This window comes from Ranitomeya imitator, chromosome 4, assembly GCF_032444005.1.
Source record: "Ranitomeya imitator isolate aRanImi1 chromosome 4, aRanImi1.pri, whole genome shotgun sequence".
Lineage (NCBI taxonomy): Eukaryota > Metazoa > Chordata > Amphibia > Anura > Dendrobatidae > Ranitomeya > Ranitomeya imitator.
In genome coordinates this window covers 9,713,953-9,740,717 of record NC_091285.1, presented here as the reverse complement: position 1 = coordinate 9,740,717, position 26,765 = coordinate 9,713,953, and the positions used below count along the sequence as shown (strand labels likewise).

The 26,765-nt window shown below is 56.6% G+C and overlaps 1 protein-coding gene across 1 annotated transcript in view; it reads left to right on the top strand.

The window, feature by feature from the left end:
• Positions 1–1,639: 1,639 nt before the first annotated feature.
• WNK1 (WNK lysine deficient protein kinase 1) overlaps positions 1,640–26,765 on the top strand; it is a 72,392-nt gene continuing 47,266 nt past the window's right edge. The window contains exons 1-3 of the mRNA XM_069761874.1: positions 1,640–2,347; positions 22,262–22,434; positions 25,088–25,435. Coding sequence (XP_069617975.1) covers positions 1,814–2,347; positions 22,262–22,434; positions 25,088–25,435 — 1,055 coding nt within the window. The 5' untranslated portion in view covers positions 1,640–1,813. The remainder of the gene's footprint in view (positions 2,348–22,261; positions 22,435–25,087; positions 25,436–26,765) is intronic.

Genomic DNA, 26,765 nt, shown 5'->3' with positions numbered 1-26,765 from the left:
GCATTATTTATGTGTAATGTACGGTGGTATTATCTGTAGACAGTGTGGCAGCATTATTTATGTGTAATGTACGGTGGTATTATCTGTAGACAGTGTGGCAGCATTATTTATGTGTAATGTACGGTGGTATTATCTGTAGACAGTGTGGCAGCATTATTTATGTGTAATGTACGGTGGTATTATCTGTAGACAGTGTGGCAGCATTATTTATGTGTAATGTACGGTGGTATTATCTGTAGACAGTGTGGCAGCATTATTTATGTGTAATGTACGGTGGTATTATCTGTAGACAGTGTGGCAGCATTATGTGTAATGTACGGTGGTATTATCTGTAGACAGTGTGGCAGCATTATTTATGTGTAATGTACGGTGGTATTATCTGTAGACAGTGTGGCAGCATTATGTGTAATGTACGGTGGTATTATCTGTAGACAGTGTGGCAGCATTATGTGTAATGTACGGTGGTATTATCTGTAGACAGTGTGGCAGCATTATTTATGTGTAATGTACGGTGGTATTATCTGTAGACAGTGTGGCAGCATTATGTGTAATGTACGGTGGTATTATCTGTAGACAGTGTGGCAGCATTATTTATGTGTAATGTACGGTGGTATTATCTGTAGACAGTGTGGCAGCATTATTTATGTGTAATGTACGGTGGTATTATCTGTAGACAGTGTGGCAGCATTATTTATGTGTAATGTACGGTGGTATTTTCTGTAGACAGTGTGGCAGCATTATTTATGTGTAATGTATGGTGGTATTTTCTGTAGACAGTGTGGCAGCATTATTTATGTGTAATGTATGGTGGTATTATCTCTGTACAGTATGGCGGCATTATTTATAGGTGTAATATATGGGAACACTGTATTTATAGTGTGGCTATATTATTTGCACAGTATGGCGGCATTATTTATATGTGTAATATATGGGAACACTGTATTTATAGTATGGCTATATTATTTATTTGCACAGCATGGCGGCATTATTTCTGCATTTCCTCCTGAGCAGTGTGGAAGATGAGGGATTTTGCGGCTAGCCATCTTTATGGGGACAGCCGCACACAGAGCCTGCCTGGTCATGGGATTCTGCTAACAGAATCAGTGTTCTCCATACTGTAAGAGCTGTGACTGAGGCATCATTAGCCATACTGGTCTCGTGGTAACTCTTTCTTTCCTCCATCCAGGGTCATATTAGTGCTATATCCCCCTGGTGCCCGGGGACACCATGGGCCTGGGTGATTCTGATGCCAGGGCTGAATTTCCGCCTCAGTCCTACCTGCCGCACACTGGCGGCCTTTTAGTCCAATACTCAGTAGGCCCAAGCATGCCAAAGACTACATTTCCCATCACGCCCTGGGGACTCCAGTGACGTCATTTCCCCCTTAGGCGAGGGAGAGGTAACACGCATGCGTACAATGTTTTGGGCGTGACTACGTGTATGGGCGTGGTCGACGGGGAGCAAAACCAAACAATGGGCGTTGCCCTTGTCTTCAGCGGTTACAGCTTGAAAACGAAGGCGTGTCGGGTCTCTTACATGTGGTGGGCGGGGCTGCGTTTGTTAGTGGGCGTGTCGCTGCTGTGAGGGGCGTGTCCGGCGCTCGCTGTGTGTCGGCGCGGCGCCGCTGAGCGCCATTAGGCTGTGGAGGGTGAGGGGAGAGATTGTTCCTGTCAGAGAGCGGCCGCCTCGTCTCATGTCCGTGTCTCAGCATGGCCTGTGAGCTCCGGCCGTGGGAGCCGACTCACAGCCCGCTGCCTGCCCAGGGCCCCGACCCCCGGCCCCGCTGAGAACACCGCCCGCACCGGACACGACCATGTCCCTCGCCCCGCCGCGGCCTTCTAATGGCTCCAGCTCGGATACGTCGCTGTCGGCCCCCAGGGAGGAGGCGGACGGGCGGCCCGAAGAGTTCCGCCGCCGCCGGCACACCATGGACAAGGACAAGGCCGAGCACCGCTTCTTCCGCCGCAGCGTCATCTGCGACTCCAACGCCACAGCCCTGGAGCTGCCGTCCAACCAGTGCATCTCCCCGCCCGAGTCCGTGCTCTGCCTCCCGGCCGTGCCCGCGCTCTCCCGGCCCGAGGAGGAGGAGGAGAGCGGCCCGGACACCGCGGAGGCCGCAGCCCCGCCGCCCGCTCCCCCTGAGGCCCCGGACTCCCGGCTGCCGCGCTCCCTGCCCGAGGAAAGGGCCCAGGACGACAACGAGGAGCTGGAGACCAAAGCGGTCGGCTTCTCCCCGGACGGACGGTTCCTCAAGTTCGACATCGAGATCGGGAGAGGATCGTTCAAGACGGTTTATAAGGGGCTGGACACGGAGACCACGGTGGAGGTGGCCTGGTGCGAGCTGCAGGTGAGAGGGCTACAGGGCCGGGGGAGAGGGGCCACGGGGCCGGGGGTGAGAGGGGCCACAGGGCCGGGGGAGAGAGGGGCCGCAGGGTCGGGTGAGAGGGGCCGGGGGAGAGGGGCCGCAGGGCCGGGGGAGAGGGGCTACAGGGCCGGGGGTGAGAGGGGCCGCAGGGCCGGGGGAGAGAGGCCACAGGGCCGGGGGTGAGATGGGCCACAGGGCCGGGGGTGAGAGGCCGCAGGGCCGGGGGAGAGGGGCTACAGGGCCGGGGGTGAGGGGCCGCAGGGCCGGGGGTGAGAGGGGCCGCAGGGCCGGGGGTGAGAGGGGCCGCAGGGCCGGGGGTGAGAGGGGCCGCAGGGCCGGGGGTGAGAGGGGCCGCAGGGCCGGGGGAGAGAGGGGCCGCAGGGCCGGGGGAGAGAGGGGCCGGGGGAGAGGGGCCCCAGGGCCGGGGGAGAGGGGCCACAGGGCCGGGGGAGAGGGGCCACGGGGGAGAGGGGCCGGGGGAGAGGGGCCACGGGGCCGGGGGTGAGAGGGGCCGGGGGAGAGGGGCCACAGGGCCGGGGGTGAGGGGCCGCAGGGCCGGGGGTGAGAGGGGCCACAGGGCCGGGGGAGAGGGGCCGCAGGGCCGGGGGTGAGAGGGAGAGGGGCAGCAGGGCCGGGGGAGAGGGGCCACAGGGCCGGGGGTGAGAGGGGCCACAGGGCCGGGGGTGAGAGGGGCCGCAGGGCCGGGGGTGAGAGGGGCCGCAGGGCCGGGGGTGAGAGGGGCCGCAGGGCCGGGGGTGAGAGGGGCCGCAGGGCCGGGGGTGAGAGGGGCCGCAGGGTCGGGTGAGAGGGGCCGCAGGGTCGGGTGAGAGGGGGCCACAGGGCCGGGGGTGAGAGGGGCCGCAGGGTCGGGTGAGAGGGGGCCACAGGCTGGGGAGAGGGGCCGGGGGCCACAGGGCGGAGAGAGGCTGGTGGCCTGATGGGTGACGGGGGCTACAGGGACGGGGAGAGAGGCTGGTGGCCTGATGGGTGACGGGGGCTACGGGGAGAGGGGCTGGTGGCCTGATGGGTGACGGGGGCTACAGGGCCGGAGAGAGGGGCTGGCGGCCTGATGGGTGACGGGGGCCACAGGGCTGGGGAGAAGGGCTGGTGGCCTGAGGGGTGACGGGGGCTACAGGGCCGGAGAGAGAGAGGCTGGTGGCCTGAGGGGTGACGGGGGCCGCAGGGCCGGGGAGAGGGGCTGGTGGCCTGAGGAGTGACGGGGGCCACAGGGCCGGGGAGAGGGGCTGGTGGCCTGAGAAGTGACGGGGGCTACAGGGCCGGAGAGAGGGGCTGGTGGCCTGAGGGGGGGGCCACAGGGCCGGGGAGAAGGGCTGGTGGCCTGAGGGGTGACGGGGGCCACAGGGCCGGGGAGAGAGGCTGGCGGCCTGATGGGTGACGGGGGCCGGGGAGAGGGGCTGGCGGCCTGAGGAGTGACGGGGGCCACAGGGCCGGAGAGAGGGGTTGGTGGCCTGAGGGGGGGCCACAGGGCCGGGGAGAAGGGCTGGTGGCCTGATGGGTGACGGGGGCCACAGGGCCGGGGAGAGGGGCTGGTGGCCTGAGGGGTGACGGGGGCCACACGGTCAGGGAGAGAGGCTGGGAGCCTGAGAGAGTGCGGGGTGTTGCGCAGGGCCGGGGCCTGGAGAGACGGCTCCTTGGGGTTGATGCGGGGCGTGGATGGAGGAGGCCGGGTCCTGTGAGTCCTGGGCGCGGGGTTGGTGGGCAGAGGTGCACTCGCAGAGCGGTAGTTGTGCAGTCTGACCTCTTGTATAAGTTGTGACATGCTGGGAGTTGTAGTGTTACATCTGAGGGCGCACAGGTTGTGGCCTCCCTCCGGTTTTTGGTGACTTTCGCTCGGTCAGTAAGTTTCTCGTTTTTTGAGTTTCCGCATTATTAAAGTGAAGAGCCCGGAGAGGATGATGAGGTAGTAGAGGTAGTTGTGCCCTCGAGGAGGAACGCGCTGGTCGGGGAAAGTCTTTGCGGGCAGATGCCTCGTGAGGTGACGCCATGGGGGCAGGTGGGGCACAGTGTTATAAGGAAGCCTGCTGCAGACTGGTTGCGTTGTGCTGGGAATCACCACCCTCATCATCCTCACACTACTGAACCTCTTCCGGTGACTAATGTCTCCCCAGCTGTGAGTGTGGCACATACCTGTCCTGCAGAGCTGGGGTGGCGAGGGCTCGGCCTGGCACTGCTCATCTGCAGCTAATTATAGAGCAGGTTGGAATTATGCTAATTGCACGACGCGATCACCCGCTGCGTGGACCGGGTACCAATTAAAGGGCCGGCGACTGCTGCTCACCTGGCTGGCGGAGCTCCAGACTGCACTTAACCTGTTCTATGCCAGCAGCAGGCATCATCATAGGTAACAGGCAATTTATAGCCAGTGGTGTCTCAGTGCTCGAGATGCATCCTCGAAGGGAGACCTCTTAAAGGAACAGTACGTCTGCAACCGATCTCACGGTGCACGGAGATCAGCGGCGCCTGGTACAGCGAGCAGCCCCTAGTCCGTATAGGGCCGGCGCTGATCCTCACACAGTAGTTTCCAGTCCTCTACAGACGCCCGTCCGTTCTCGGCCCCTGCTCCGTCAGGTGCTTGGCACAGACACTTCCATCATCGCTCTCCTCCGGAGGCAGCGCAGATTCCAACAGCACACGATGAAAGACATGGCGGCGGCGCGGACTGTGGTGGCGATTGTAGTGCTGATTTTGGACCTTGATAAGTGGCGCCGCACGTGGTGAAACGGGAGGGTCGTTACTTTTTTTTTTTTTTTAATCTGACAGCAATCGGGCTGCCTGGCTTTGTATGTGTGATGTGTGTCTCGTGTGCGGTGCCCCCCAGTGGTACAATGCCGCCCTATTGTGCGCCCTCCGCTGCAGCACATTTCTCATATTCTTCCTCTGCTGCGCGCTGGGAGCGGACATTTAGGTCTGCGCCGCCATTCTGTGCTGACTGCAGAGATACCTAAGATCTCTGCTTGCTGTCGGTGATCGGGGTTCTCTGATTGCACCTTGTTGTTCGTCGTTATTGGCCCTCTGCTCGATGTGATGAATACTCGCTATGACCTGACGTCTCGTTATCATTTTTGATGGTCCGGTGTTTCCTCGTCCGCTCCTCTGCTGGGTGCGGCCATGTCCTCCGCTCTGCACGTGATGAGCGCCTGCTCCGGACGCTCCGTTGTGTATGAGGGGCCGCACTGTATTTTCTGACCTTTTGGCCAGAATGAGATCACTGCTCCCATATGGGCCGCACCGAGGATGGGGGAACATGTCCCACTGGTGAGACTCAGAATTCTGCTCCGCAGGCCGTACAGACCGCTCCGCTTCTGGTCCTCCGAGAACTAAATATATCCACCCCCCCACTGATTCCTAGAAAGTGATATTCTATATAGTAAGAGCCGGGCGCAGCTTAACTGTGTGAGCGCCAAGTCCGTCTCCAGACAGCAGAATAGCGAGTGCAGCTCTGGAGTATAATACAGGATGTAACTCAGGATCAGTAATGTAATGTATGTACACAGTGACTGCACCAGCAGAATAGTGAGTGCAGCTCTGGAGTATAATACAGGATGTAACTCAGGATCAGTAATGTAATGTATGTACACAGTGATTGCACCAGCAGAATAGTGAGTGCAGCTCTGGAGTATAATACAGGATGTAACTCAGGATCAGTAATGTATGTACACAGTGACTGCACCAGCAGAATAGTGAGCGCAGCTCTGGAGTATAATACAGGATGTAACTCAGGATCAGTAATGTAATGTATGTACACAGTGACTGCACCAGCAGAATAGTGAGTGCAGCTCTGGGGTATAATACAGGAGGTAACTCAGGATCAGTAATGTATGTACACAGTGACTGCACCAGCAGAATAGTGAGTGCAGCTCTGGGGTATAATACAGGAGGTAACTCAGGATCAGTAATGTATGTACACAGTGAGTGCATCAGCAGAATAGTGAGCGCAGCTCTGGGGTATAATGCAGGCTATAAGGCCATGTTCACACCATCCTTTTTTTCATGCGGAACCGCCGCGATTTTCCCGCTGCGGTTCCGCAGCTGTTTTCCATGCAGGGTACATTACAATGTACCCTATGGAAAACAGGAACTGCTGTGCCCACATTGCGGAAAATCGCGAAAAAAGCCGCGCTGAATAGCCGCGGTAAAAAAGAAGTACCATGTCACTTCTTTTTGCGGAACTGCAGCGGTTCTGCACCCATAGACCTCCATTGTGAGGTCAAACCTGCAGTAAAACCCGCAGATGAAAAAAATATCTGCGGGTTTTCTGCGGTTTGTGGTGCAGAACCGCTGCAATGTGGCTGCCCCCCGTGCCCCAATCCCACCCCCCCATGCTCCGATGCCACCCCCCCGTGCTCCGACGCCCCCCCCCCCCCGTGCCCTCATCTCCCCCCCTTATATTTACCCGGCCTCCCGGTGTCCGTCCGTCTGTCCGTCTTCTCCCTGGGTGCCACCGTCTTGCCGGCCGGCAGATTCGTTCCAAAGTGCATTTTGACCACTGAGCTATAACCTATCTCAGTGATCAAAATAAAAAAAATAGTAAATGACCCCCCCCCCCCCTTTGTCACCCCCATAGGTAGGGACAATAAAAAAAATATATATATATTTTTTTTCCACTAAGGTTAGAATAGGGTTAGGGGTAGGGTTAGGGTATTTTCAGCCATTTTAACCCTAAAAAACTTCCTAGAAAACACAGACTCTGCATAGAAAACTGCATAAAAAAACGCATCAAAAAACGAACCAAAAAAGCACCAAAAAAAGGACCTGCGTTTTCTGCCAAGAGCTGCGGTTTTTAGTGCAGAAAAAACAGTAGGGGAATCAGGAACGTGTGAACATGGCCTAACTCAGGATCTGTTATGAAACTACAAGTCCCAGCATCTCAGGTATCTGTGCTTGTACCCTGCGTTGTCCTGTGACGACGGTCTCTGTGGGCTGTTGTGCCGCGGTGCTGTTTCGTGTCGTCTTCCTCTTGTGGTTGGGGATTTGTAGTCTCAGCACTTCTGCTCGGTGACGACGCTGCGGTGGCTCCGCTATATCGTACAGCAGAGCTGCGTGCGCTGATTCTGTGAACCTGCACAGACCTGATACGGACGATCACTTGACGATCACCTTCAGCGTTGGGGGCCGCATTGGAGACATGGGCAGAGGGATTCCCCTAATCCCGGGGCGTTCGGCCGAGTGACGATGAATCCTGCGGGGTCACATCATGGATCAGTGGTCCCCGGGGGTAACGCCAGGTCCAGAGATTTCCTCCCTCGGATGCCAGGGACATGGTGGTGGTTTTCTCCTCCTCCCTGACAATGATCGTCCTGTCTGATCCGTGTGCTCGGGATAATGGCGGCTTCCTGCGCAGGTAACGGGGGCTCTGCCCCCAGCGTGACCGGTCTCCACATAGCATGGGCTGGGTGACTACCTGTACGGCTCCAGGGCCCGGGCCCACAAGGGCGCTCGCTCCATGCGGATTTGCGTAGAAAAATCTACAAGCAGCACCTTCATCCTGGGGCCCATGAATGGGGGACGCTGGCCCCTTCCTGGGGGTTTCTAGCCGTGGAATCGCACCTGTCCCATAGCCGTCGGCCCCTTGTGCCGCTCAGGTGAGCGGAGACCTCTCCTCGCGCCATAAACTTTTATGTTTTCAGATCCGTATCTGCGACTTCCTCATTTTGCCTCTTTATGTCGCCGTTAGGATGATTTATAAAAGCGTTAATCGCCTTTTATTACTGGTGGACAGAGAACATGGAGCCATTAGGAAAGGCCCGAGGGGCCCCTGCACACTGCCCAGCCGGCCGCTCCTCCACTGGAGCTATGCAGTCAGCCGCTGGTGTATATCAACCATACATAGGGGGTCCTGACCACCCCGCCACTGCCCAGCCGGCCGCTCCTCCACTGGAGCTATGCAGTCAGCCGCTGGTGTATATCAACCATACATAGGGGGTCCTGACCACCCCGCCACTGCCCAGCCGGCCGCTCCTCCACTGGAGCTATGCAGTCAGTCGCTGGTGTATATCAACCATACATAGGGGGTCCTGACCACCCCGCCACTGCCCAGCCGGCCGCTCCTCCACTGGAGCTATGCAGTCAGCCGCTGGTGTATATCAACCATACATAGGGGGTCCTGACCACCCCGCCACTGCCCAGCCGGCCGCTCCTCCACTGGAGCTATGCAGTCAGCCGCTGGTGTATATCAACCATACATAGGGGGTCCTGACCACCCCGCCACTGCCCAGCCGGCCGCTCCTCCACTGGAGCTATGCAGTCAGCCGCTGGTGTATATCAACCATACATAGAGGGTCCTGACCACCCCGGGAAGAGGCCGGCTACTTATAATCGACCCTCCCTCTAGGAGTATGTCTCTGATTGTACCCGGCGGACACAGACCCAGTGCCGGCTGTACCGACGTTCTGCGCGTGTCGCTCTGTATTAGGGAGTTGCTATTTGAGCATTTTCCCCCACTTTACGCAGACTAGTTACCGAGGGTCACTGTGCTGTCAGCGGGAGGAGAACGCGAAAAATCCTCCGGAGAGGAATGTGCAATCTCCCTCATTTCACATGACACATGCATGATACATTTCCTCAGGAATCCAGGTCACCTGGGAAAGTGCGGTGTAGCAGAGCCGAGGAGACGCAGCGTGCACGGACTTGTCATCCTGCTCGGTTCCCACATTGCCTCATGGGAGAGGGGAAGCATGGCGGCCCCGGCTGCTTCAGAACCCGCGAGGAGCGACCGACCACCATCTGTTCCTGGGGTCATATTGTGAGCGATGAAGGGTACAGCTACCAGCCTGCTGACTGTCTCCAGCTATGGGAAGGGTACAGCTACCAGCCTGCTGACTGTCTCCAGCTATGGAAAGGGTACAGCTACCAGCCTGCTGACTGTCTCCAGCTGTGGGAAGGGTACAGCTACCAGCCTGCTGACTGTCTCCAGCTGTGGGAAGGGTACAGCTACCAGCCTGCTGACTGTCTCCAGCTGTGGGAGGGGTACAGCTACCAGCCTGCTGACTGTCTCCAGCTGTGGGAAGGGTACAGCTACCAGCCTGCTGACTGTCTTCAGCTGTGGGAAGGGTACAGCTACCAGCCTGCTGACTGTCTCCAGCTATGGGAAGGGTACAGCTACCAGCCTGCTGACTGTTTCCAGCTGGGGAAGGGTACAGCTAGCAGCCTGCTGTCTCTAGCTGTGGGAAGGGTACAGCTACCAGCCTGCTGACTGTCTCCAGCTATGGTAGAGTCCTGCCTGAGACGCCGGCTTCTGTGTTATTACCCTGCCTTACAGCCATTATTTACTTCCTCATTCTTCACTGCGGCTCTAACATTTTATTTATGAACCCGGCAGCTCTGGATGAGCAGCTCTGGCTCCTCCCAAGCTTCGCATTTAGTGACATATTTGGCCACCAACTTGACTTGGTGACTGTTTCCATCTAAGCCAGCAGAATGTATGAATGCAGGTTGATGATTTTTTTCCCTTATAATTCACCAGTTTGCGGCTCTGCCCTCCCCCTCCCGGCCTCTGTGGGGCTCTTGGCCACCCCCGGCCTCTGTGGGGCTCTTGGCCACCCCCGGCCTCTGTGGGGCTCTTGGCCACCCCCGGCCTCTGTGGGGCTCTTGGCCACCCCCGGCCTCTGTGGGGCTCTTGGCCACCCCCGGCCTCTGTGGGGCTCTTGGCCACCCCCGGCCTCTGTGGGGCTCTTGGCCACCCCGGCTCTTCGTTGTCAGCAAGTAGAGGTCTTGAAGTTGAAAGTATATTAAGAATTTTCATGAACTTCCACTATACAGTGATAAGACCCTTCTTTGGGGGTCTCTGGGTGAGTTGGGGGGTCCTGGGATAGATTCTGTTCCATGAGGTTTGTCACATCTGTGGATTTTGTTTTGTGACTGGCAGTGGGGCTGAAGTTTCCCCCTCAGTCTTTGGCTCATTGGTTGTAGTAATGTATTTGCAGAGGTTTGGAGAGAGACCTCAGAGCTGCGCTCCCTCAGCCCTCGTTCACTAGTCCTGTGTTGTACGGCTGGTGCCAAGCAGAGGGCACTGCGGCTGCCAGGGCATAACCAGGAGCCCGGTGATTAGCCGCTGACTCACGTAATGTTATAGCAACGAAAAACCAGAGGAATAAAGGTGAACACGTGCGGTCTCACCGACGGGCGCAGCTCAGAGGACAACCCACAGTGCCAGCCTCACCGACGGGCGCAGCTCAGAGGACAACCCACAGTGCCAGCCTCACCGACGGGCGCAGCTCAGAGGACAACCCACAGTGCCAGCCTCATCGACGGGCGCAGCTCAGAGGACAACCCACAGTGCCAGCCTCACCGACGGGCGCAGCTCAGAGGACAACCCACAGTGCCAGCCTCACCGACGGGCGCAGCTCAGAGGATGACCCACAGTGCCGGCCTCACCGACGGGCGCAGCTCAGAGGATGACCCACAGTGCCGGCCTCACCGACAGGCGCAGCCCAGAGGACGACCCACAGTGCCGGCCTCACCGACGGGCGCAGCCCAGAGGACAACAAAAAAAAAAGTGCCGGCCTCACCGACGGGCGCAGCTCAGAGGACGACCCACAGTGCCGGCCTCACCGAAGGGTGCAGCCCAGAGGACAACCCACAGTGCCGGCCTCACCGAAGGGCGCAGCTCAGGATAACCCACAGTGCCGGCCTCACCGACGGGCGCAGCTCAGAGGACAACCCACAGTGCCGGCCTCACCGACGGGCGCAGCTCAGAGGACGACCCACAGTGCCGGCCTCACCGAAGGGCGCAGCTCAGGGCGACCCACAGTGCCGGCCTCACCGACTGGCGCAGCCCAGAGGACGACCCACAGTGCCAGCATCACTGAAGGGCGCAGCTCAGAGGACAACCCACAGTGCCGGCCTTACCGACGGGCGCAGCCCAGAGGACGACCCACAGTGCCAGCCTCACCGATGGGCGACCCGCAGTGCCGGGATCTGCACACAGAACATCCTCCATCCTCTCCTCCCTCCGGGGGACAAGTCCACTGGCGTCACCGGGCACAGTTCTGCCCTAATGGAGCAGAGCTGCAGTGTACAGCATGGTGGAGGGATAAACCTGCAGACTCGGCTTTTGAGCCACATGGTAATTTTCACTCTACTTTACTCTGAAAGGACAATGCAGCTAATCCGGAGTCCTGACTGAGCAGAGCTGCAGTGTAAAGCACTGGAGCGGGACCAGCTGTAGGATGGGTCCTCGGATCCCCTATATGTGGTTGTAGTGTTCCCACCAGCACCGCGTGGGCTCGGCTCTTTCTGCTGGTCTCTATTTCTGTAAATCTTGAGGATTTCCGCTCTGCAGGTCTCTTGGTGCGGCTGGATGGATCTGGTGGGCGCAGGAGCAGGCAGCGGTGTCTCTTCATAGAAGTACCTGACTGCGGTCCTGGGCCGCTCTCACATGGCGGAATGTAAATGATCGGTGTAGAATGTGGCGCTCGGAAAGGAGGATGAAACTCGGCGTCTTTGTGTATTTCTTCTCATTTTCACGTGGGTGCGAGAATCCGAGACTCATCAGATTAGAGATGTGGTATTTCATCTAGGACCGAGGCCAGAATAATCTACTAAATCATCCGTACAGGAAAATACGGAGCGCTGCTCCGGAGGATAATGCTAAATAAGTAATGTACATACACAGTGAATGCAGCTCTGGAGTATAATACAGGATGTAACTCAGGATCAGTAATGTATGTACACAGTGACTGCACCAGCAGAATAGTGAGTGCAGCTCTGGGGTAGAATACAGGATGTAACTCAGGATCAGTAATGTAATGTATGTACACAGTGACTGCACCAGCAGAATAGTGAGTGCAGCTCTGGGGTATAATACAGGAGGTAACTCAGGATCAGTAATGTAATGTATGTACACAGTGACTGCACCAGCAGAATAGTGAGTGCAGCTCTGGGGTGTAATACAGGATGTAACTCAGGATCAGTAATGTATGTACACAGTGACTGCACCAGCAGAATAGTGAGTGCAGCTCTGGAGTATAATACAGGATGTAACTCAGGATCAGTAATGTAATGTATGCACACAGTGACTGCACCAGCAGAATAGTGAGTGCAGCTCTGGGGTATAATACAGGATGTAACTCAGGATCAGTAATGTAATGTATGTACACAGTGACTGCACCAGCAGAATAGTAAGTGCAGCTCTGGGGTATAATTCAGGATGTAACTCAGGATCAGTAATGTAATGTATGTACACAGTGACTGCACCAGCAGAATAGTGAGAGCAGCTCTGGAGTATAATACAGGATGTAACTCAGGATCAGTAATGTAATGTATGTACACAATGACTGCACCAGCAGAATAGTGAGTGCAGCTCTGGAGTATAATACAGGATGTAACTCAGGATCAGTAATGTAATGTATGTACACAGTGACTGCACCAGCAGAATAGTAAGTGCAGCTCTGGGGTATAATACAGGAGGTAACTCAGGATCAGTAATGTATGTACACAGTGACTGCACCAGCAGAATAGTGAGCGCAGCTCTGGGGTATAATACAGGAGGTAACTCAGGATCAGTAATGTAATGTATGTACACAGTGACTGCACCAGCAGAATAGTGAGGGCAGCTCTGGAGTATAATACAGGAGGTAACTCAGGATCAGTAATGTATGTACACAGTGACCAGCAGAATAGTGAGCGCAGCTCTGGGGTATAATACAGGATGTCATGTATAGTGTGACTATGGTGCTTTGTGGCTATTTTCCCCTGTTAGCAGCCCCTCTGTGACCCTGGGATGCTGTGTATGACCCTTATAACCTCAGGCCTCGCTTCCTGAGGCCGTCGCTTGCTCTTGGGGCCAATTTCCCGAGCTTTCAGGTAGGACCCTCGCTTTGCGGTTTCCGTTGTCGGCTGCCAGATGTCTCTGATCCGGGGACACTTCACTCCCTCTGAGCGCGGAGACTTTTATTAATGGGCCCCGATTCTTCACCTTATTTGCAGTAAGGATCTGTAAACCGCTATGGTCCAGTAATAGAGGACTGCTGTACAGCTCAGGAGCATTGAGCGCTGCAGTTGGCACAGACATTCTCACCTCCAGTGATGCAGATGTTCTGTGCCCGTGTGTGAGGGCTCCAGAGCTCGCACCTCCTGCTGGTTCATGGTCTGGGTCACTGGAGATGGTTTGCATCGGGGACAATATAGTGTTCAATGTGTAACGCTGCATGTTTGCCAGCGGAATTGTGAATGCAGCTCTGGATGTGGCTGGAGAAAGAAACATTGTGTCATTTCAAGTGTAATTATTGTTTGACCAGTTCTGCAGCTCCGTCTCTGCTGTCATTGGACTGCGCTCCTCCTAGACTTGCACAGACCCAATACTGCTGACAGCTGAGGGATTGGTACAGTTGTATCCAGTCTGGACAATCCACTGCCTGATGGATTCTTCCTGCGCTGATACATTGTAGCAAACAGTCCAGGAGGGAAGGAATTGTAGAGACTGGAGCTGTGAGAATCTGTGTGTGCCAGGAGCCCACAGGAGGACTGATGGTCGGGGCAATGCTGGGGGGTGGTAGTCGCTGGTCCCAGCCCCGAGACAGGATTAACCCCGATCAGAGGAATTACTGCACAGATAAAACTCCATCACAAAATGAGAAGAAAGTCAGCGAGTCGTGTGCAGCGGGTTTAATGCAGGACAGATCAGCTTTCTGCTCCTCTTAAAGGGACAGCGCACCTTTAATACTTCACCTGTCTCTATTTCAGACACACAATCTGTTGCACTCTGTTATCATCCCACAGTCTATTACTCCCTGTTATCAGCCATTTCAGGCCACTATGACAACTACTGTGTGACATGTTCACGTTACGCAGCCTCTTACACCGCTCAGTTATAAGCTGCTCACTTTAGATTTTGCAGTGTTTGGGTTTTTTTTGCTTTCTCTGCACCCTCCTGACCCTCTCCTTACCCATTCACAGAACACAGGCTGCTGAGGGCAGCAGCTTCAGGAGGGCAGCAGCTTCAGGAGGGCAGCAGCTGCTTCTTAAAGGGGAATGCCCCGTATTAGTGCGGAGCTCCCTTACTTATCTGAGCTCGTGGTTTAGCAGAGATGTGCAGGACGTGGCGGTCTCTGCTCGTCCTGTGGCCGCAGATCTGCTGCGATGTGTCGGGGGTGAATGCTGCGGAGTGTAACCGGCTTCATACATTTAGTGGGGTTGTAGTCGTCCCCTCTCCTGACGTCCCGCAGAATGAGTCTGTGTTGGAGATGATGGGGGTTTTACTGTTATGTTGATGAAGGTCAATAACTAATGGGGGGCTGACAATTTCAGGGGCCGGCACTGGTCTGAGGGCAGATTCCTGGGTCATGTCCCTGCTTGTTACTGGTCTGCAGCCGCTGGCGAAACTACAACTCCTAGTGTGCGTCATGTCAGGAGTTGTAGTGTCTTCACCGATGGACCCTGCCCTCAAGACCATTACTAAGGCATTATCTAGTGCTGATAGTGACATCCTCATGTCCTGTACTCCAATCACTTCCAAAGCTGCAGTCACAATTCTGATTCCTTATGCTCCAGTCACTTCCACAGCTGCATTCTTCATTCTGATTCCTTATGTTCCAGTCACTTCCACAGCTGCATTCTTAATTCTGATTCCTTATGCTCCAGTCACTTCCAAAGCTGCTTTCTTCATTCTCGTTCAATTGGTTGTCAATTTTTAGGGGCTGTGCGTCCATCCCAGCAGATGTGAGTGCACTGGATGTGACTGGCGCAGGGCTGCACAGACCGGCCTTTTGCTCTGCAGCCCCCTCCTGCTTGGTGGGATTCTTAGAAAGGTGTTGGGGGGTCCTTGGATGGATTAGTGGGAGATCCCCGGGGTCTGGCTGAATTGTGAACACATGTGGTGACCTCACACATTTGGAAAGTGCGCAGTGTAAGCATCAGCGGTGATAATGGACGGGGGGTCCGCCAGCAGAGAGCCCCGGCCCGGACCCCTGATGTAACATCACACAGGAACTCTCTTGTGGGATCAGATCGGTCAGGGATGGGGTTAATCCTGCACGGCTTCACTTAGATGGGGTACTTATGGGGTCGCTGGCTTCTCCTTTTATAGGGCCCTTTCATTATGGGTACATTGTCGCCCGTGATATTTGGCACGTGTGATTCCGCAGGGGTTATCGTGTTCCCCTTCTATAGGGTAAAGCACGTCCTGTTATATGGCGCCTGTGCACACTGAGCAGATTACAGCGTGCGTGTATAATCCGGGTCCGGCCGTCGCTGCTCACGTGCCGCCCGGCCCTAATGGAGGAGATAATCCGGAACGTGATGGAGAATTCCTTCTAGAAATACAGCAGCTTTTATGATCCAACCTGTAATAACGAGGCTCCCTGCATTAACCCCCTGCTCCCTGCATTAACCCCCTGCTCCCTGCATTAACTCCCTGCATTAACCCCCTGCTCCCTGCATTAGCTCCCTGCATTAACCCCCCCTGCTCCCTGCATTAACCCCCCCTGCTCCCTGCATTAACCCCCCCCTGCTCCCTGCATTAACCCCCCCTGCTCCCTGCATTATCCCCCCTGCTCCCCTGCATTAGCTCCCTGCATTAACCCCCCAGCTCCGTGCATTAGCTCCCTTCATTAACCCCCTGCTCCATGCATTAGCTCCCTGCATTAATCCTCCCTGCTCCCTGCATTAGCTCCCTGCATTATCCCCCTGCTCCCTGCATTAGCTCCCTGCATTAATCAGGGCCAGCTCCCTGCATTAGCTCCCTGCATTGACCCCCCCTGCTCCCTGCATTAACCCCCCTGCTCCCTGCATTAGCTCCCTGCATTAACCCCCCCTGCTCCCTGCATTAGCTCCCTGCATTGACCCCCCCTGCTCCCTGTATTAACCCCCCTGCTCCCTGCATTAGCTCCCTGCATTAACCCCCCCTGCTCCCTGCATTAGCTCCCTGCATTAACCCCCCTGCTCCCTGCATTAGCTCCCTGCATTGACCCCCTGCATTAGCTCCCTGCATTAACCCCCACCTGCTCCCTGCATTAGATCCCTGCATTAACCCCCCTGCTCCCTGCATTAGCTCCCTGCATTAGCTCCCTGCATTAACCCCCTGCTCCCTGCATTAGCTCCCTGCATTAACCCCCCTGCTCCCTGCATTAGCTCCCTGCATTGACCCCCTGCTCCCTGCATTAACCCCCCTGCTCCCTGCATTAGCTCCCTGCATTAACCCCCACCTGCTCACTGCTCCCTGCATTAACCCCCCCTGCTCCCTGCATTAGATCCCTGCATTAACCCCCCCTGCATTAGATCCCTGTATTAACCCCCCTGCTCCCTGCATTAGCTCCCTGCATTGACCCCCTGCTCCCTGCATTAACCCCCCTGCTCCCTGCATTAGCTCCCTGCATTAACCCCCACCTGCTCACTGCTCCCTGCATTAACCCCCCCTGCTCCCTGCATTAGATCCCTGCATTAACCCCCCCCTGCTCCCTGCATTAGATCCCTGCATTAACCCCCCCTGCTCCCTGCATTAACCCCCTTGCTCCCTGCATTAACCCCCCCCCTGCTCCCTGCATTAGCTCCCTGCTTCCTGCATTAGCTCCATGCATTAACCCCTGCTGCCTGGAGCACGACCTCCGTAAGGAGAAAGGTAGTTAACCCCTCGTGGCACAAGAACCCTTGGGTGGCGGAGGCACTATGCCAAGCCTATGGGGCTAATTTTTCGAGGCCTGGGTGACCCTTGCTGTTCAGCAGTGTTCCTGGCGCCTGTGTCCTTCTTCCAGGACAAGGACTGAGGACGATCACTCCCATCCTCCAACCCCACTTCCTCACTCAGATCTGCAGCCGATGTAATCAGGGGTCCGGTTAGGCCCCCCCGACGCCCAGCCCGCCAGGTGCCCATCACTGCTACTGTTTCGTTATGTCAGTATATTGGAGAAATTTCATCTTTCTGACCCCTGTGGGAGTAATTTTTCAGTGGGGAAGGAGGGAAAGTGTAGGCACAATCCTTTCCTGTCCAGAGCCGAGTCGTGGTGTCGGTGCCCCTGCCCTTGGTGGCTGATAACGGGGAGCAATAGCCTGGCGGAGTTGCTTCTGCATTGTGAGCGGAGGGACCAGAAAATGTGCAGCGTAGGCCCAACGTAATAGAGGAACTAAAAGGGAAGAAAGTTTTTGTCATTTCCAAGCAGAAGTCGGTAAATAGTGAAGTCTTGACTTTCTTTTATGACTATTAAGAGTTCCTGCTCTGGCGCGCTTCACAATTCAGAGCGAGCGGACTACAATCCTCAGCATCCCAGCGCACGCAGACGCTCGCCAGGCAGCGGTCCGCACTTCTAAAGGTCCCCCGTAATAAACTAATGACATGTTCCTAGTGAGGAGACGGCGAGCCCCCGGCAGGAAGTGTTGTTTCCCTGCAGGGCCCCCGCAGGAGAAATGGAGTATTACACGGTTACAGCACGGCGCTCCTGTAAGATGTGAAGCTTCTCCGGAGGACGGTAGTTTCCCTGCGCACGGCGTACGTCCTGTTCTGCAGAACAGGAAGCCCCATTGTCAGGACGCTGCAGGAAGTCGCACATTTGCGCGGCCTTTTCTCGGGGCGGATGTGGTTATTACTGAATGGTGACAAAGCTGCGGCTAAATTAGGATTTATTTTTTATTTGTAAATCTTGCAATTTAATTCATCCCGTCGAAGGTCGTAGATTCCTAAACTGCAGCCAGATAGATGTGTAATGACCGGAGTTCACAGTTCAGCGCTGTGCTTTACCCCGCAGCGTCTCTCACCGCTCTCCTGATTGTCACATTCCCGCTCTCTCGCTCATCGCGGCTTCTGTGCGTCTCGTTGATCCTGTAATGGCTGCAGATGATGAGATCACTGCCGGATTACAGGGCTCACATCCCTGGGCGAAGCCCCCCATGAGAAGAGTGACCTTCCTCCACGTCAGGACCTCGGACGCACGGCCACTTTTTACTGTGAAACTTTGGGGATTACTGAAGTTTCTCGATCCTTTGTTCGGCGGCGGGTGAGTAATGGATCAGTTTCCATTAATCCCCCCCGCTAATCCCTATAAACTCCGTCCATTGTTCTAGTCCGGAGGTCATAGATCTCGTTCCCTTTTTCATATACTCCCCAAAAGCTCCTGATGGCGGACGTTTCACCCCGTGACCGGTCGCCCCGCTTGTCGGGGAGTGTACCTCTGTATCGGGCGATCGTGGTCAGATTGGTGGTCACCTGTTATAATGGGCTTATCACTGAGGTTTTATTTTTTTGGACGTTCCCTTTAATGGGGCCTTGTTTACTCCCAGAGGGTCACGTTGTTTTTTGGGTTAAGCCCCCTCGCTGCTCTTTTTCCAAGCGCTGATCACCCAGAATGTTCACGGCCTGCAAGCTCCTGTAAACAGGCGATTGTCCGCAGGGGTCCGGCCGAGGCGTGTCCATGATCTCCTGTTATCCCGGGAATTTGCAGCCATTATTTCTGTACTTTAGTCTTGTTAATGCAGCGGCCATCGATTATTCACCGCTGCGCTTCCTGAAGCTGGGCGGAGGTCAGTGCTATCCATGGGTGCCCCCCAATCAAGTCTCTTAGCTGAGTCTTCCCCCCCCCTCCCCCAGCCCCCCAAAAAAACTTCCAGAAATGTCGCCACCTTAATCACTGTGGCTGTGCCTTGTATTGCAGGGTCAGGGGTAACCATGAGCTCAAAGGCTTGGAATATTCCCTCATCCCTCCCTGTGGCCATTGCACCTGCCCAGATATATAAACAGTTGTGCCCCCCGTGCAGCGAGGGCGGGGGTCAGCAGCTCCTATTGATGTATTATATGGCCGCTGTCGGAGGGTTGTGTAACGTCTCGCTCAGGATGTCCGGCATTCACGGTGCTGCACACAATGGCATGTGCTGGCTGCCGGCCACGGGCCTGGAGAGGAGCAGCCGGACTGACGCTCCCTGGGCACGGCCGGGATAAGAGGAGGCCGATATCATGTGATAAGGGGGAAAAAAATCACAAAACCTTTTTTTTTTTTTTAATTTTTTATATTGTTTCTGCAGCCGGCAGGAAGCTTGGATCCTGCACGGGGTTAAAGGGGCATCCCGGCCGGGGGTCTGTCATTACACCGTGGTAATAATGCTCACGGCGTACGAATACTTTGCATCCAGACGGGCGACACGTGCGCTTAGTTATACGGACTGTTAGTTTCGTGCGAGGGTTTTGTTTGTTTTTTTCTTTAGATTTCTAACTTTTCTTTTGGATTTTTCCTGTTATATTTTTTGTGTTTTTTGTTTTCCAGTAAACATTGTGATTTCTCTACACTTTGCGGCTGCCGGGCGGTTTGTCGCCGACCACGGCTCTCCTGAGTCTCATGTGGCGGCTGCAGGTTCTTCGTCTGATTACCGGCCCGCATACGTCCCTTCTGGCCCACGGCTCCTCCTGCCGGCGGATGCTCGTAGTCTCCGTCTGACTGGTATTTCCAGCTTACTGGCCTCTAACTGGTGCGGTGACCTGGGAGCTGTGCAGGATGGGGGTGCCCTGTAGATGGGCCACAAGTGGGGCACAGTCTCGCTGCAAAACTTTTCTTCTTCTTTTTCCAGCCCTGCGTTGTAGATGTATCACAAGGGGTTTTGGAAGTGTCAGCAGAATTGTGATTGCAGCTCTGAATGTGCGTGCAGAGTGTGATTTGCAGGAGGCCCAAGGCTTTCTGTGCTTGCTTCAGAGCAGCGCTCCTCAGTGCGCCCTCTCTCTGGTTTGTAGACGTCTCAGCCAGGACTTTGTTTTCGTCCGTTCACTGTTGATGTCTCACAGGCGCCGCTGATCAGGGCTGAGGTGTGACAGGAAGGACTAGGCTGCCACAATCCAAAAAATGCAGTCACCGCCGCTGCAACGGTGAACAGCAGCCGCTTTCATGTAGCTTATGGCAATAGAAATGCTCCGGTTCTTCAGAGCAGTTTGTGCTCCAGAGCTGCTGCTCCTTTAATGTCTGGGGGCTATGTGGGGTCTGCTTCTAGTTTCCCGATCACCCACCTTCATTCATAGTTAAGGTCAGTCACCCTAATGTGCCTTCAAAGCCCTGTAGTTGACAGGGAAGCTCCTCTACACAGACAGACGGAAGGACGGGCGGCCACACGGGGAGTGACGGACTGACAGGCGGCCCATACAGGGAGGGAGGGAAGGACTGACAGGCGGCCATACGGCGAGGGAGGCAAGGACGGACAGGCGGCCATACAGGGAGGGAGGGAAGGACTGACAGGCGGCCATAAGGGGAGGGAAGGGACGGACAGGCGGCCATAAGGGGAGGGAGGCAAGGACTGACAGGCGGCCCATACGGGGAGGGAAGGACGGACAGGCGGCCATAAGGGGAGGGAGGAAAGGTTCGGACGGGCGGCCATACAGGGAGGGACGGACGGACGGGCGGTCATACGGGGAAAGAGGGAGGGAAGGACGGACGGGCGGCCATACAGGGAGGGACGGACGGGCGGCCATACAGGGCGGGACGGACGCACGGGCGGCCATACAGGGAGGTACGGACGGGCGGCCATACGGGGAGGGAGGGACGGACGGGCGGGCGGCCGGCCATACGGGGAGGGAGGGAAGGTTTGGACGGGCGGCCATACGGGGAGGGAGGGAAGGTTTGGACGGGCGGCCATACGGGGAGGGAGGGAGGGAAGATTCGGACGGGTGGCCATACGGGGAGGGAGGGAAGATTCGGACGGGCGGCCATACGGGGAGGAAGGGAGGGAAGATTCGGACGGGCGGCCATACGGGGAGGGAGGGAGGGAAGATTCGGACGGGTGGCCATACGGGGAGGGAGGGAAGGTTCGGACGGGCGGCCATACGGGGAGGGAGGGGAGGACGGACGGGCGGCCACACGGGGGTATGGAAGGACTGATGGACCAGCCGGCCGCACGTGGAGGGACGGACGGACGGACGGACCGGCCGCACGTGGACGGACGGACGGACCGGCCGCACGTGGACGGACGGACGGACCGGCCACACGTGGAGGGAGGGGTGGACAGAAAGGTGGGCCCTCGTGGATAGGTGGGCACACGGTCTCTACGATAACCCTCTGGGTGCCTGGGCCGGGGTGGAATACTCGCACACGTCTGCCGCTTCCAAGAAATAAACCCTCTTCTGTTCCTAGAACGCACAGTAAGCAATCACAAAAAACCCCTGTGACGCCCGGAGCCGCGACATCCGGCCGAGCCCCGGGGAGAACTATGGGAACAGGGCAAATTTCCCACCTACTATCTGAGCATTACTTCTAATATCGGGTGATTTCTCATTGCGTTTGTGTATGTGGCCCCTGCAACCAGCAGCCCCGTCACCCCCATCACATTGCTTCTTGGGGGCCGGTTATGTGATGGGGCAGTCAGGCGCCATCTATTGATGTGTCCGGTGGGTTACAGAGGATGATGCCAGTCACTGAGCTGCATTGGTCTGCGTAGGAGCTGCGTACAGAAATCTGTGGTAGTGTCCGGCGTCGGTGGATGCGGTTCATCCGCCAGTCTGCAGTTACATATTTGGGTGAGCATTTTCCTCCTAGATATCTCCGGCAGGTTGGGGCTTGATGGCTGCAGAACGCTGTGGGATCCTTGTGATCGTCCTTCAGCGCTGCTGACACTCGCCCGCTGCTGCTGCTGATATATTACCCAGGTGTAATGGCTGCTATTTCTGTCCTGCCCGCTACAGCCGGCGGCGGCACACGTCATGGAGTCGACAGCGTGGTGATGTGAGCAAATCCCCAGGGAAAGCGATTACGCAAAAATGTGGAAAAGGTCTAATCCGGTCGTGAGGAAGCGATTGTTGGTCGTAATTCGTAGACACGTGGGAATGGGCGCTCCGCGAGTGATGCTTAGAGCGCAGGTTATCGGGGATCGATCTGATCCTGCAGATTGATTGCTCTGGCCTGGAGCGAGCGCACTGCCACCTCATTGGGGCTCTGCACCCAGAAATTTCATTTATTCATATTTTCCTGACCCTCACAGGACCGTAAACTGTCCAAGTCTGAACGCCAGCGCTTCAAGGAGGAGGCGGGCATGCTGAAAGGCCTGCAGCACCCCAACATCGTCCGCTTCTACGACTCCTGGGAGTCCACCCTGAAAGGGAAGAAGTTCATCGTCCTGGTGACCGAGCTGATGACCTCCGGGACCCTGAAGACGTAAGTCGCCGGCCCCACAGGAGGCAAAAATAAATATTAATACTATTGTATCAATAATAATATTTCTTAACCCCCGATAAATATAAAATATTAAAAATATTAGATTAAAATAAAAAAGCAAGAACAGAAAAAAAACAAAAAAAAATATTTTCTTCTCTAGGGGATGTTTCAACGCAAAAAATGCCGCATTAATTGATACCTGATGTGAAAAGGCCGAGTTTTGCCTTGAATATGGGGGCCTTTTCTGCTGTATTGGGGCGGGTGACCCTGCGGGCGGTGGGGGGTCCGGCGGTGATGGGATTTAGGGCGTCTCTGAACCCTTTTGCTCGTCCCTTGGTTGTGGGATAATGTGTGAAGGAACTTTCCACGGACTCCTCAGACTCTTGGCGCAGACCCTGACACCATCGCTGGCCCCTTGGGGTAGTCGCTGCCCAGACCCTTGGCGCAGACCCTGAGACCATCGCTGGCCGCTCGGGGTGGTCACTGCTCAGACTGTTGGCGCAGACCCTGAGACCATCGCTGGCCCCTCGGGGTGGTTGCTGCTCAGACTGTTGGCGCAGACCCTGAGACCATCGCTGGCCCCTCGGGGTGGTTGCTGCTCAGACTGTTGGCGCAGACCCTGAGACCATCGCTGGCCCCTCGGGGTGGTTGCTGCTCAGACTGTTGGCGCAGACCCTGAGACCATCGCTGGCCCCTCGGGGTGGTTGCTGCTCAGACTGTTGGCGCAGACCCTGAGACCATCGCTGGCCCCTCGGGGTGGTTGCTGCTCAGACTGTTGGCGCAGACCCTGAGACCATCGCTGGCCCCTCGGGGTGGTTGCTGCTCAGACTGTTGGCGCAAACCCTGAGACCATAGCTGGCCCCTCGGGGTGGTTGCTGCTCAGACTGTTGGCGCAGACCCTGAGACCATCGCTGGCCCCTCGGGGTGGTCACTGCTCAGACTCTTGGTGCAGACCCTGAGACCATCGCTGGCCCCTCGGGGTGGTTGCTGCTCAGACTGTTGGCGCAGACCCTGAGACCATCGCTGGCCGCTCGGGGTGGTCACTGCTCAGACTGTTGGCGCAGACCCTGAGACCATCGCTGGCCCCTCGGGGTGGTTGCTGCTCAGACTGTTGGCGCAGACCCTGAGACCATCGCTGGCCCCTCGGGGTGGTCACTGCTCAGACTTAGCGCAGACCCTGAGACCATCGCTGGCCCCTCGGGGTGGTCACTGCTCAGACTTAGCGCAGACCCTGAGACCATCGCTGGCCCCTCGGGGTGGTCACTGCTCAGACTCTTGGTGCAGACCCTGAGACCATCGCTGGCCCCTTGGGGTGGTCGCTGCTCAGACGCTTGGTGCAGACCCTGAGACCATCGCTGGCCCCTCGGGGTGGTCGCTGCTCAGACTCTTGGCGCAGACCCCGAGACCATTGCTGGCCCCTCGGGGTGGTCGCTGCTCAGACTCTTGGCGCAGACCCTGAGACCATCGCTGGCCCCTCGGGGTGGTCACTGCTCAGACTTAGCGCAGACCCTGAGACCATCGCTGGCCCCTCGGGGTGGTCGCTGCTCAGACTCTTGGCGCAGACCCTGAGACCATCGCTGGCCCCTCGGGGTGGTCACTGCTCTCGGTCCCTATTTTGCTTATTTTTGGCAGCTTGCAGAAATTTTCGTGGCGTTTTTATCGGATTGATGGTGGTGATCGGCGTTCCTGGCTTCTGCGCTTCTTCATGACAAAGGAATTCCTGAGTGGGGTGCTGTGAGGAGAACATGGGATCCATCCCCGGGGGTGGGGGGCAGCAGGAAGCTTAGTAGGAAATGGGTGGGTTTCGGCCTCTTTTGCTTTGTGCGTTTGAGGTCTGCACACCGAGAAGGAATGCTGGGAATCCGGGCCGGTCCGCTCCTCATCCTCACATCATCCATCACCGCTGCTGAAATCCACAGGCGCCCTCTGCTGGCCGCCTCTGGTGCTACCTGATGACGCTTATCACATGAGCACCGCCGGCCTAACAATGGGGTCATTCTGCACCAATGTGCACCGCTCCGTAGATGTCGGCATCTCGACCCTGCATGCCGCAATGTCCTGTGTATCCGTACAGAGGGGAACATGGCATCGTCCGCTCATCCTGATCCTCCTGGTGTCCTGTGGGCTCAGAAGGCGTTGTGGTCTTATTTTTTAGGCCTGAAGCCACTGATTAACACTTGTGACATGCTGGTGCAGCACCGGAGCCGGCACCCACAGAATGCCTTTGTTGTCTGAGGTCTGGGTGCCACGTGCGGGCAGCGCCCACCTCTAACGTATTTTTATCGCAGCGTTTGTTCTCGTTTTTCCCGCTTTTCATGTTGGCACGTCACGCTGGTTACCCGTAGGCATCGGCAGGACGGTGCCACATTAGTGCAGGCGTCGGAGGAAGCCGACATTCAGCAATTAAAGGGGCTGTTATAATTAAAGTTCTGCAACTTTTCTAACTTAACCCTTTCCCGACATCTGCCGTAATCGTATGGCATGGGCTCTGGCAGAGACTCAGAACTCGGCCCCTAATTGTGGGGATCTGCCAGGGTCCTAGCAGTCAGACCACCGCCATGTCTTCAATTTAAAGGGGTTGCGGCCATGGTCCAGTACCTCAGTGGTCCGGACAGCTTGTGTTGCCTGATCCTAATTGTTTTTTGTGCCTCAGGTATCTGAAGAGGTTCAAGGTGATGAAGCTGAAGGTCCTCCGCAGCTGGTGCCGGCAGATCCTGAAGGGGCTGCACTTCCTGCACACGCGGACCCCCCCAATCATCCACAGGGACCTGAAATGCGACAACATCTTCATCACTGGCCCCACCGGCTCGGTGAAGATCGGAGACCTAGGGCTGGCCACCCTGAAGAGGGCGTCCTTCGCCAAGAGTGTCATAGGTAGGTCCGTGCGATCACTCGTCCTCCTCCTCGTCTGCCCCTCAGGGGCCGCCGCTGCTTACATGTATGAACTCTTCTGCCAGTGGGGGGCCGGGCTGGTAGTCGCCCCTTTTAGCTACGAGTCACAGTGGGATTTATAAAGTTGTGAATTACCGCTCCGCTACTCACGTCCCTCCTGTGGGGGGCGCTGACCATTACAGAGTCCTTTAAACCAGAGGTCCCCAACCTTTTTTGCCCCAGGGACCGGCTTTAAGCAAGACCAGTTTTCCATGGCCCGGTGGGGTGGGGGTGGGGCAGGGGTGGGGCTCTGGTCATATGGGGGTGGAGTTATAGAGGGGTGGAGCTTAGTGCATACTTATCATGTAATTATGACATTTATAATGAGAATTTGATTCACACATTCACACACACACATTCTCACACACACATTCTCACACACACATTCTCACACACACATTCTCACACACACATTCTCACACACACACACACATTCACACACACACTCTCACACACACACATTCACATTCTCACACACACACACATTCACACACACACACATTCACACACACATTCACACACCCCTCTCACCTCTCCTCGCACTCTACCACAGCATCTCATTGCCTTCCTCTGACACAGCCGGCCGCTGAATGATGACGTCATCCAGCGGCGCGTCTGTGTGAGAGGAAGCAGGAAGACAGATCGCTGGGCAGCGGAGCTGCACGGATTTCTCCCTGCCTGCCGCAGCCACCCTGCAGGGGCTCCCCTCCACCTCTGCACACATTGGGATCCGGCGCTCTGCAGCTTCTCTGTGCCAGCTGTCAGCTTGACAGTCGGCACAGAGAACAGCTGACTCCCTGACCGGGGACGGCAGAATGCAGCCGCCGGGGGGAGACACTGCGGACCGCCGAATGAGGCGGCCCGACTGCGCCCCTCCCTGCCGGCTGCACCCGGGGCAAATGCCCCGGCTGCCCCCCCCCTAGATACGCCACTGGGCGTGTCAGTGAGGAGAGCCTGCCGCCCCACCCCATCAGGAACACACCATGCTGCGCAGGAGGGCTGCCCCCTCGTCCTGCATAATGTTCTCTGCCGGGAGCTGCGAGCTGTCACAGAGCGTGCTCTGACCAGGCGCAGGGCCGTGAAGCTAGCTGTCAGCGGCGCCGCGGACCGGCTGAAAAACCTCAACGGCCCGGTCCTGGTCCGCGGACCGGCGGTTGGGGACCTCTGCTTTAAACGACCCCCTAAATCGGTGACCAGTGCATCCCCACATGTGTGCGGCTAAAAGTGGACCTGCTGGCGCGGTCCGCCTCGTGTTTCGGGGGTCTCGTGTAACGGGGGCGACTTGTGTGCTCCTATAATGCAGGTTATTCATTCACGTTCGGGCAGCTCTTAACCCTTTCCTTCCAGGATGGCTGATCAGTTTCCCAGGTCATAGTTCGTCCCCCACCCAAACCCCCTAT